Below are 12,586 nucleotides of genomic sequence, written 5' to 3'. Positions count from 1 at the left end.
CTGTGTCCTAAACCGACACATCCTAAGAGGTGGCCCTTTATTCCCTGGCCATGGTCAGGGCTATAAGGATATATATGTCTGCCACGGCTCCCTTTCGGAAGTCAGATCTCTGTTCGTTTCGGTAGCTGGTCTGAAAAGGGTATGGCGGTCTCGTCGACCACCATTTCCAGGTGGCCCATTCCACCAGGGCCATTGGGGCTTCTTGGGCTTCCGACATCGAGCGTCAGTCGCTCTGGTGTGTAAGGCGGCGACTTAGTCGTCCGTTCACACTTTTACCAAATTCTACAGAGTGGTTATAAGGGCATCGTCTGATGCCTGCTTTGGCCACAAAGTTTAGCAGACGGCTGTGTAATGTTAGGGGAAAAGTGGTGTAGCGCTAGTAAGTGAATGGTGAAAAACTCAAAAAATATATAAAAAGGGGATAATAATGAAACCAATACTACAACACATACATGTGACCGAATGTGTGAAAATACGTGAAATCAAAAATAAGTACAAATAATGATTCATTAAGTATGTAGATAGAGTGTGTGTGTGTATATATATGTATATGTATATGTGTGTGTATATATATATATATATATATATATATATATATATATATATATATATATATATATATATATATATATATATATATATATATATATAATACATACTCTAAGTGCACGTGAATCTTGGTGGATATCACTGGAGGTCCCAGTTTGGAGATAACTCCCAGTGTGGAAGAGAGAAGGTCTCAACCAGGAGTCAGAGGTGCCCCAGCCAGAAGGTCTCATTCCAGGAGTCAGACGTACGTTCCAGCTACTGAAATCCGGAGACAGTGCGGTGATCAACGGGGACCTACCAACAACGCACAACACCTGATTGACACCACCTGGGATTACAAGCGTATTTGACCCACTGTCATATGACAGATGTGTCCATTTCCTCTGGTAAGAGTATTTAATTCTCTCTAAATCACTCCAGACAAGCCGCTGTTCAAGGTCCTATTGAATTGTGTGGTTGCCTGATTTTATTGCTGGGAAGACCAACACTGACACTTTCCATTACCTAATATATGTGGACTGTTTTGTTGGGACTTATATTTCAGCTACTGATATCCACCAAGGTTCACGTGCACTTATATATATACTGTATCTACATACTTAGTGAATCATTATTTGTACTTATTTTTGATTTCACGTATTTTCACACATTCTGTCACATGTATGTGTTGTAGTATTGGTTTCATTATTATCCCCTTTTAATATATATTTTTTGAGTTTTTCACCATTCACTTATTAGCGCTACACCACTTTTCCCCTATTTCCACTGAACTTTGTTTGGGTGTTAGCTGCTGACCCCCAGCCTTTAGCCCTAGCACAGTGCTTTCCCCCCAATTTCTTTCCTGGCTGTGTAATTTTGCAATTCTGCACTAATTTTTCTGTTTAAAGAAATTAGTTACTTTGACTATAATGCACGGTTGCATTGTTGACCGCAAATTCTGATGCGGCTAGATAGGGGGGGACTCCCTTGTTAGGGAACATTTCTGGTTGTGGGTGAAGTTTTTTTTTTTTTTTTTTTATTATGCTGTTCTGACCCCTCTTTATGACACTGTTTGGGAACATCCCTATGGTCAAGATTAATGGAGCTGTGTCGTCAGTGAACAAAAGAGGAAATGGGATTTTTGTACTCACCGTAAAATCCTTTTCTCTGAAGTTCATTGATGGACACAGCACCCTCCCCTCCTATTGGTTTACTTTATACTGCTTGTTGACGTTCTGAACTGCAGGAAGCAGGCTGAGGGGATGTTACTGGAGGGACCGCCCCCTGGGCAGAACTGTGAAGTTCGGTTTTTTCACATGTATAACATGTTCTGCCTAGTCCTCTCCTGAAGGTGGCGTAACAACCCTATGGTCAAGATTAATGGAGCTGTGTCAGTCAGTGAACTTCAGAGAAAAGGGTTTTATGGTGAGTACAAAAATCCTATTTTTCTTCTCAGCCAGGCAGTGGGGCACTGGACATGGGGATGCTGACCCCACATCGCAGGAGGCTCCTGAAGCGATACGGTCTAAGCCTCATTCTCGTACAGGGCGAATGTGACAGCTAGCGGCCAGCAACGGGCTATAAAGCCCCCAAAGGGGGCTGAAAGATGGAAGATCCAGGGTTCTCCTCTCGGCTCCAGAGATCAAACTGGGATGGCGAGAGAGAGGATAAACCGGTGGTGGCTTCAGCCCATGGGTGGTGAGTCTGACTCAGCTGTGACAGGTGGTGGGCAAGGGGGGGAGCCTGACCCACACCCCTGCAGGTGGATCGGGGTCAGGGGAAGGGATAGTCTTACTAATCAGAGGCACTGTCTTTCTTTATTCCCCAGAACCAAGTGGACCCACCCAAGGGAGCACCCATAGGCTGCCCAAGCCCACCTTCCCCCTCCCTATTCTAAACGGTGTGGCTATTGTAACAATAAGTTGCCGCTAGAACCTTAGATAAAGGGATTTTACGGTGACTACAAAAATCCTATTTTCTTGTTTGCTATATCTTCTGCTAGAAAAGTATCAGAGTTGGCTGCTCTTTCTTGTAAAGAGCCATATTTGACTATTCATAAGGATAAGGTTGTATTACGTCCTCTTCCTAATTTCCTACCGAAAGTAATGTCAGATTTTCATTTAAACCAGGATATTGTTCTGCCTTAATTTTTTTTCCAGAACCTTGTTCTGTGGAAGAAAGATCACTACATTCTCTTGATGTGATGAGTGGTCATGGTCTATTTGAAGGTGACAGGCAGCTTTGAGCTTACGGTTTAAAAAGGAAAATTCCACCTTTTCATATTAAAGTGCACTCCACCAGGGCTGTTAGTGCTTCTTGGGCAGTGCACCACCAAGCCTCCATGGCTCAGATCTGCAAGGCCGCAACTTTGTCTTAAGTCCATTCATTTACCAGATTCTATCAAGTAGATGTAAAAGGTCATGAGGTTTTCGCCTTTGGGCGCAATGTACTGCAGGCAGCAGTAGAAGTCCTCTAGTCTCTTCGTGCCCTACCTTTGTTGTCTCCCTCCCTTCAGTTGGCATTGCTATGAGGCATCCCACAAAGTAACTACTATGGCCTGTGTCCCATGATGTACGATAAGAACATAAGATTTTTAAAATTCTTACCTGTAAAATCGTTTTCTTTGAAGTACATCACAGGACATGGAGGTCCCTCCCTTCTTTGGCATACACGTGTATTGCTTTGCTATAAAACTGAGGTAGTCCCAGTAGTGAGAGGGATTATATAGGGAGTGTATTTTTTGTCTTGGGATGTGCCAGTGTCCATCACCTGAAGGTGACCTATAACCCACATAGTAACTACTATGGCTCTGTGTCATGTGATGTACTTCAAAGAAAACGATTTTACAGGTAAGCTGTTTTAAAAATCCTGTTTCTTGGAGTACATCATGGGACACAGATGTCTCTCCCCTCTTTTTTGGGATTCAAATATATTACTTTTGCTACAAAAACTGGAAGGAGGAGGGGTTAGATAGGTAGTGAACTGCCTGGATTGGGTATAGCCAGTGTTCATCACCTGAAGGTTGCCTATAACTCATTAAGTAATTACTTAAGGCTCTGTGTCCCATGATGTACACCAAGAAAAGGATTTTACAAGTAAGCTGTTATAAAAATCCTGTTTTTCCAAGCCTTAGCAAAAGTTTAGCTGCTAGAAGCATATTCAGTATGGCCATTTTTAATTGGGGGTTTTAATTCTACTGATGCTTTTTTGCTAAAATGTATGTGTATTGTTATAGTATTTTAGTATACTGAAACACTTAACCCCCAGTCCACCTCCAAATGATTCATTTTTTGTAACACTCACCCTTCTATAATACAGTTGTAAACAAATCATATGCTGCAGCGTTTTGCTATTTTATCATATTTACATCAGTTTTTTTAAGGCTTCATGCAGATGGATGGCATTTTTTGTGCAGTGTAAAGACACTGTATTTCTTGTGCCTAGGATGTGCTATAGCTGTGTACAGCCACCCGGAGACATGAATGGGTGAAAGGAAGCTGTATGCAGCTCTGCCTTTTTATGTAAAGTAGCATATGCATACAGATGTAATGCACCAAAAGCACACGTCTGTGCAAGTAGCAGCACATAGCTGTGTACAGGTATGCTGGCTTCTACCCATTTATGGGTGGCTATATACAGCTCTAGGACATTCCAGACCTCAGAAATATGCAGCCTCTTTACATTGCACTGGCGTATGTGTTCATGTAGTTTTTGACTTTTTATTTTTTGTCTGTTTTCCTTTATTTTCACCTGTATTGATCCTGCTAGAAAACGGAAAGGGGAGAAAAAAAAAGTAACGAGTTACTACTAGCAATGCCATGACCTGGGTTGATGAGAACCTTCACATTATTTTTAAATGTCAGTCTTCCCCCACCCCTTTTTTTGTTATGTTTTTTTTTTGTTATGTTTTTTTTTTGTTTTAGGTAACCCCATTTGTATGTAGTCTACAGATAAGACTACTGTGCTCTGTGAGAAATCATAGTTTGTCTTTATTTTGCATTAGTCCAACACATACCCACACAATTAAAGTTCTGCAGTCAGGGATGTTCACACTCCCTGAGCAGAGAAGAGCACTTGGAATGCAGAAGCATCTACTGTTGAATCCAGCTAACTTTATGAATCATTTTAACTATATAGAAGGAAGAACAAAATGTAGTCCCATTGACCTGTGTGTGGTATACATTACCATTGTGAAGGTCACTGTACTAATGTTACTGTCATTGTTTATGGATTGGCAAATGTATCCCTGTACACCTTTTTTAAGGTGACATCTGTCTTAGTTTTAGTTCATGGCAGTGTTGTACTGTTTTTTTTTTGTTTGTTTTTTTGACAATCCTGGATCTCATTTTGTAATCCTGTTTATTTTAGGGTCCCATCTTCTGATTGCTCTGAACACTAGTGAGTGCCTATATCTCAATCGAAATGCCCAGAAAGCACGTTTTCTTTCTCGATGGAAGGGCCATATAATTGAAAGCATTGGATGGAACAAGTTTCTAGGAAATGAGACGTCCACAGGTCCTATTCTGGTGGGCACTGCACAGGGTCAAATCTATGAAGCGGAAATCTTGATAAGTGAAAGTAGTCTTTTTGGCACCAACCCTGACCAATACTTTAGGTACCTTCACACCCTGGAGGAGGAAACTGGTCCTGCACCAATTTGCTGCCTTGAAATTAACAGAGGATATGAAAACCGTTTCTGTGCCATTGCAACAACTCGAAAAAGACTTTTCCAATTTGCTGCTAAAATAACTGAAGGTAATGAGCAACATGGGTTTGCACCCCTTTTTAGTCAGCCTGCCGATGACCTACCAAGTATCCAGGAGTTTCCAGGTAACCTTGGCTACAGTGAAATAGCTTTATATACTCCAAAACTCCGCACCTACCCAACCTCTTTTGCTTGGATGATGGGAAATGGAGTACTTTATGGTACGCTAGACTTCACTCGTCCTGATTCGGTGCTGACAAGTGTTAAGGTTTGGGAGTACCCATCCTGCAGTGAGAAACCAATGTCTATTGTGCTCACACAGTTTCATTTCTTACTCTTACTGCCTGACAGGATCAAAGCTATTTGTACTTTAAATGGGCAGGTTGTGTTTGAAGATGTGTTTACAGAGAAGTTTGGCCCATTGAAAAGGATGATGAAAGATCCTGTTATAGGGCAAATTTGGATTTATACAGAAAGGGCAGTCTTTCGATATCATGTTGAACGTGAGTCAAGAGATGTTTGGAAGATGTACATGAACGTGGGCAAATTCGACTTGGCTAAAGAGTTTTGCAAGGATCGCCCTGAATGCATGGACATGGTTTTGGCTAAGGAAGCTGAGCATTGCTTCCATAATAAAAAATACAAAGAGAGTGCAAAATGTTATGCTCTCACTCAGAATTACTTTGAAGAAATAGCACTTAAATTTATTGAAGCAAAACAAGAAGACGCACTAATGGAATTTCTCCTGAAAAAGCTATCCAACTTGAAAGCTTCAGAGAAGATACAAATTACTTTACTAACGACTTGGTTGACAGAGTTGTATCTAAATTGCCTTGGAACCTTAGAAAGTGACACATCAAAAAGAAGCTTGTATCTAAAAACCCGTGATGACTTCAGGGGTTTTCTCAGCAGTCCTCGAAATAAAGAATGCCTCTTCAATAACCGTGCTTCTATACATGACCTTCTGGCCAGCCACGGTGACACAGAAAACATGGTATATTTTGCTGTTTTAATACAAGACTATGAACGAGTTGTAGCTCATCACTGCCAACATGATGATTATGATGAAGCGCTTCATGTTCTAACAAAACACAGAGATGAAAAGCTTTTCTACAAATTTTCACCAGTCTTAATGCAGCATATACCTATGAAGGTTGTTGATTCTTGGATCATGATGGGCAAAAGACTGGATCCAAAGAATCTTATCCCTGCCCTTGTTAATTACAGTCAAGGTGCTGGTACTCACATAAATGAAGCCATTAGGTATATGCAGTTTTGTGTTTATGAACTCAAGGAAACTGAACAAGCCATCCACAACTATTTATTGTCATTGTACGCTCAGTTTCGACCAGAGTCCCTCCTCTCATATTTGGAAATTGCGGGTACCAATCCCAACACAATTTACTATGATCTAAAATATGCTCTGCGTCTCTGTGCAGAACATGGACACCATCATGCCTGTGTCCATGTCTACAAAGTCATGGAGCTGTATGAAGAAGCAGTGGATCTAGCGTTAAAGGTATAGTTTTGTAATCTATCTTGACTAACAATATGATACTAACTTCCATCTGTATATTTCCTCTGTATGCTTATCTGTTTGCCTAGAGTTCCACTTTAAGCCCCTGGTCATACCGGTATGACTTCAGGTAGGACATGCAATTTTACAAATCGTACCTGAAGTAGTGTCTAATGTGTTTTTGTGGCAGTGTCTTAATATGCATGATTTCAAGTAGTGTGATTTGAGGAGTAGTTCATGCATTGCTTTTTCAGAACTTCAGCATGATTTCACTGCCATAGATTATATTGTAAATCATGCTGAAAATTGTACCTTTTGTCCATATCAGCACTACTTGAGCCTGAAAGAACTTAAATATCAACCCTTTGCTACTTAAGCTTTTATTCATAACATCACTGTTCTTCCCGGTGACATGGACGCATGTCCTACTTGAATGTCCTACCTGAAGTCACAACGGTGTGACTAGGGGCTTAAAGTTGAAGGTTGCCTTTGAAATGAAAGACATCAAAGCCAATCCGATTACATTCTTGCTGGTACAAGTTTGTCTTCAGAATAGACAATGTACGTACAGAGGATCACAACCATACAGGGAATGTGATGCAGATAAACGTGAGGTTGGCTTTTATAAGAAAAGATAACATGGACTTCTATGAAGGGCATGAATCCAAACCACAAGACATTCTTAACTAATTGCTTCAAGGTTGCATATGGTCAGTTTGACCTCTGGGATATGAGTAATTTTATTTGTCATAATATATCAAACTTGTGATAATAGCTCTTTCCCAAAAATGGGTTAGTACACACATCATGTGGCAATGCATTGCAACCCCTTCAACAGGATTGTGTAATACCTAAGAATTTGGAACAAACTATTAAACTTTATTTTTTAGAGTAACACAGTTCTTTAAAAGGGGGAACTCTGTATGTGTCCATGAGTTTTTCATGATTCCAGACTCCAAGAATTCGGTATCCCTACATCCCCTCCTGTAGTTCGAATGCTTTGGCACTAGACTTCCTCTGTATCTTTTGGTCGTTCTTCAGGTATACGGGTAGGGATGAGCTCAGGCGTGTTCGCATGGAACACGCGCAGAGCCCAACAGGAAGTTGGCACAGCACTGCGCTAATCGCAGGCAGTGAGACATTGCCCCGATGTGCGGCTGCAGTGATCGGCAATGTCTCACTGCCTGTGATTGCGCCGACTTCCTGGCGGGCTCTGCATGTGTTCCATGCAAACACGCCTGAGCTCATCCCTATATAAGGGGCACCATCTCATAAGCAGTCATCATGCATGACCTTGCCTCCACTGTGCAGCTCGTTTTGCACAGAGTGGCCCATATCCTCAACTTCTGGGGTCCTTTGACTCTTGCAGCTCCTCTTCACTTCAGTTGACCCTCTAGGTCTAGGAGAAGCACTCTTGTGGGTGGGTTACTTTCAGGCGTGCTCCTGAATCCACCCCCCCCCCCCCCCCACACACACATGATTTGATTGGCAACAGCAGGAGCCAGTGGCTGCACTGCTATCAATCAACCTATCATATCAACAGCCAGGACCTTGTGCAGAGAGGGACAATGCGTCTTTGGTGTGGGTATTACTGGGCTCAGGTAAGTAAAACTGAGGGGCTGGTGACTGCCAAACATTTTCACCTTAATGCATGGGATGCATTAAGATGAAAAACCATGAGGGTTTACAACCCCTTTGAGGGGTCAGAAGGACCAGTATTAGCACAAGCATTTGTGCTTATTTTCAAACAATATTTCTCAAGTCATCTTCTAGGATGGCACCCTGAGAGATGACTGGCCCTACTTGACAGGAAACACAATCAAGATAGAGGTTAAAAACCCCTCCCCGTGCTCCACTGTTTTTGATTGTGTTTTCCTCCACAGCAAAACAGTTTTATTTATTTTTTTTACAGACCAAAGGCTGGGGGTTGGAAGTCTCCCCCGAGAGCCAGACCACAGGCTTGGGAAGCCTCTGGGTCTGGTAGGGCTTGCCCTTCCTGGGGGGGGGTCCCTTATTTTTTCAAGGGGGAGAGTGAAGTTCCCCCATGAGAACTGAAGGACCCTGAGCACATGGAGGTTTCCAGAACTTCAGGGACCACAATTCCTGCTCCCCTTCCTTACCTGACTGAGGGTCAGTTGTCAGGATGTTGCCACTTAAAGCTTCCTCGGTCCCCTGGGGAGTTCCCCTTCTGTGCTCCGTTAGGTGGTCCTGGGCCTCTCAGGAGGCGATGGCAGAGGAGGAGGCAGCACAGTGAAGGTCTTTGTTCTTTCCCCTCCCCCCTTGGCACACATCTCTACGGAGGCTGGTGCAGGCTCTGCGGCGTGCTGATGTTCTTCCGGCCCCATTTTGCAGAGGATTTCTTCCTCCTGGGCGCCGGAAGTGAGTCACCACATGTGCTGCTAGAGCTGCGGAACTTCAGGTTTTCCAGGGCCACTAGAAAATTGCGGCATGCAGTCCTCAGCGGCGCCGCAGGGGGAGCCCACAGTTCGGGAAAGAGCCCAGAACAGGGGGGGGGGTCTTTAAGAGGAGACAAGCAGCCTGGCAGGGAGCAGGCGTTCACGGCTCTCACCAGCCCAAATCATGGAGCGAGAAGAGTCTATATCAGCAGCCGTTCAGGAGGAAATGGGGGTTGAGTCTACCTGGCTGGCAGGGTAATGGGAGGGAATGGGTCCCTTAGCCCTTACCCTCGCCCAGGGCCACAGTTATAGCCTTTTGGTTTTCCCTAATTGGGCTTCTTTTCTTACAGAAACAGAGACTATTGCCAGGGTGTTGCCAGTAGACCTGCAATGATAAATGGGCGCCAGAGCACACCAAGCCTTTCTACTACAAGTTGTCCAGGAAGGAGACTTCACAGCTCGAGAGATTTTCTCTCAGTTGAGACTGAAATGTTGTCTACCCTCAAGGCCTTTCAGACGAGCCTTAATGCTAGGCAGGAAGAGCCCCACCCTAGCAGAGAGGGCTCACCCGCTCAGGAGAGTGCTTCTACACTTAAGGGTGGTAGATCTTCAAGCATGGAACCCAGATGCCCCTGTCTTCTCAGGATTCTGAGGACCACGCAGAGGAGGTTGAGCACTCCAGTCAGAGCCTCCCTGAGGAGGGGGAAGATGTAGAAAATAGCCAGGAGGAGGAAGAGGAACACTCCAGACCAGGCAGACCTATCTTTTCAGCAGATGATATGGATGGTCTCCTGGGGACAATATATGCTTCGGAGGAAATTCAGGAACCCGAAGCACAGATTTCTGCCCAGGATAAGGTTATATTGAGGTCTGATCAGGCCTTAGTCCAAAGTCTTGCCTATCCACCAGTCCCTCAAGGATATTATACTGAGGGAGTGTAAGGATCCAGAGAGAAAGTGTATATGATTTAAAACCTGGAAACGCAGGTGCCTCTTCTAAGAGGAGGAGGAGACGTGTTTTAAGTTACCCAGGCTTGATGTGTCCTTAGCTCAGGTGTCCAAACAATCAGACTTCTCTTTTTGAGGACGCAGGCAAAATACGGCACCAGATGGACCGTCGGTCCGAGACCCTTTTGTGTAGAGCCTGGGAGGCCTATGCTACATCCACGCCTGTGTAGCCTGAAATGCGGATATGTTAATGAGTCAATGGACCATATAGCATGTACTTCCAAGTCCATAGAGCTTTTGGATTCCTTGGAAGTGATTGGGAAGGCGATTGCCTATCTTGCGGATGCTGCAGTTGAGACTACGTATGTCAGCAAAGGCGGCAGCCCTGCTTAATTCAGCTAGAGGGGCTACATGGGTTAAGACCTGGGATGGGGACCACACCTTCAGGGAATCAAACTGGTCCCCTATCTAGACGACCTATTGGTCTACAACCTTTCCAGGGATTCTCTGCTCTTGGACCTAGACAGGGTGATAAGCACCTTGGCATCCCTGGGATGGTTGATCAGTCACAAGAAATCCTCAGACTCCATCTCAGACCAAGCTCTACCTGGGCCTGCTGGTGCTCTCAATAGTGCAGAAGCTGTCTCTTCGACAAGAGAAGGTAGAAGCACCGCTTCACACAGTATCCTCAATCATAGATCGGAAATCGGTAGTCTCCCGAAGGTTGATCATGAGGACTCGGACTCATGATGTCCTGTGTTCCCACAGTACCTAGGGCCCAGTTCCACTCCAGGTCCCGTCAAAATTTCCTCCTCTTCTCATGGGATGGAAAAAGGGAGTCTCTGGACATTCGGATTTCTGTTCCTGGAGCTAAAGAGGTCCCTCCTTTGGTGGCTCAACCCTCAGAGGTGGGCAGCAGGTCATCTTTGGACCCAGCTTCAGCCTATCGGAGCGACAACTGATGCAAGCTCCTGGGGTTGGAGGGGCCCCATCTAGAGGGGCTACAGGCTCAGGGGGTATGGGACAGGCTCCAAAGAGCCGCCTCCTCCAATTTCAGGGAACTCCTGGCAGTCAGAGTCTCTAAGAGCGTTCGAGGACAGGATTAGGGGGAGAGAAGTACAGGTCCTCTCCAACAACTCTGACGGTGGCCTTCCTGAATCGGCAGGGGGGGGATACCTGGTCACGCTCTCTGATGAGTTTGACACAGGAAGTCTTGGAATGGGCAGAACAGAGAATTCCCTCCTATTTTTGCTGCGTGTGTGTGTGTGTGTGTGTGCATGTATGTATGGGATTTTGAATGTAGTCGTCAGACAGTTCACCAGGGAGAATGGGAGTTAAATCTGGAGGTGTTCTCTCTCATTTGTCAACAACTTGGCACCCCAGAGATGGACCTCCTTTGCCCGCAGGGTGAACACAAGGGTCAAAAGGTTATTTTTCCCACCAGAGAGGAGGGGTCCGAGGGGGTGGAGGCTTTAGCACAAGAGTGGGTTTTCAGCCTAGCCTATGCTTCCCCCCAGCTCTGATCACAAGAATTATTCAGAAACTGAGTTGGTCCAGTGGCAATTTGATCCTGCTCGCTCCCTGACGACCTGATTTTCCACTCTGGGGAAACTGGAAGGTGAAGCGGAGAGGTCACCGACCAGAGCTTCAGGATCTTCTGTTTCAGGGTCCTCTCTGCCACCCCATCCCAGTATTTTTCATATTGATTGCTTGGCTCTTGAGAGGGAGAGCCTGCGTAGGAAGGGGTGCTTTGACAAAGTAATAGAGACCCTCTTGCTGAGCAGAAAGCCATTTGACCAGACTATTTATGCTAGGGTCTGACGGGTCTTCTCTCTTTGGTATGAAACGAGGGGGACTTTTCAGCAGCATAGTCCTACGATCCTAGACTTCCTACAGGAGGGAGTGGAAACCAAGACCCTTGGGGTCCAGGTGGCAGCTCTGTCCAGCATTTTGGACAGAAGACTGGCTCTGGACCCATTGGTCAAGATACTTTTGATGGCTTTGCCGGCTGTCCCCAGTCCAAATGATTTAATTTCTGCTGTGAGACTGATCTCTAGTCTTTGAGGCCCTTTTGAGCTGTTGGCTCAGTATTCAGTTAAATTGCTTTCTTAAGACTGCCTTCCTTCTGGCCATTACAACAGCCAGGGGGGCAGGGGGGGTGTGAGATTTACATACTCTATCTATGAAGGAACCGTTTTATTTATTATTTATTTATTATTATTTTTTTGTGTAGCGCTAACCCCCGAAGGAGCTGCTGGTGATTTTTGGGCTTACTGTTAGCTTCTGTTCTCTTTGTGAAATGTCTAGGGGATGTCCCGTGGTAGATGGCCCAGTAACTTGAGACTAACAATAGATCCACTTGAATGGATTTTATTTGCAAAAACTTGAACCATTGAACAGTCTTTCAACTTGGGATCAGAGGATTGGGAAGAAGATTCAGGTATTCTCAATGTCAGTCTATAAACGGTAAAGAACTTGCTTACTTTGACTACAT

The 12,586-nt window shown here is 44.7% G+C and overlaps 1 protein-coding gene across 2 annotated transcripts in view; it reads left to right on the top strand.

Annotated features, from left to right (window-relative positions):
* Nucleotides 1-12,586, top strand: part of VPS18 (VPS18 core subunit of CORVET and HOPS complexes) — a 151,590-nt gene that overhangs the window by 121,470 nt on the left and 17,534 nt on the right. For both annotated transcript variants that reach the window (XM_077464926.1, XM_077464927.1), the window contains one exon: nt 4,897-6,752. In XM_077464926.1, the coding sequence (XP_077321052.1) occupies nt 4,897-6,752 (1,856 nt within the window). The remainder of the gene's footprint in view (nt 1-4,896; nt 6,753-12,586) is intronic.

Source organism: Lithobates pipiens, unplaced genomic scaffold (genome assembly GCF_037356315.1).
Source record: "Lithobates pipiens isolate NorthernLeopardFrog02 unplaced genomic scaffold, aLitPip1_a1.2 Scaffold_30, whole genome shotgun sequence".
In the NCBI taxonomy this organism is placed as follows: Eukaryota; Metazoa; Chordata; class Amphibia; order Anura; family Ranidae; genus Lithobates; species Lithobates pipiens.
This window is presented reverse-complemented; position numbering and strand designations above follow the sequence as displayed.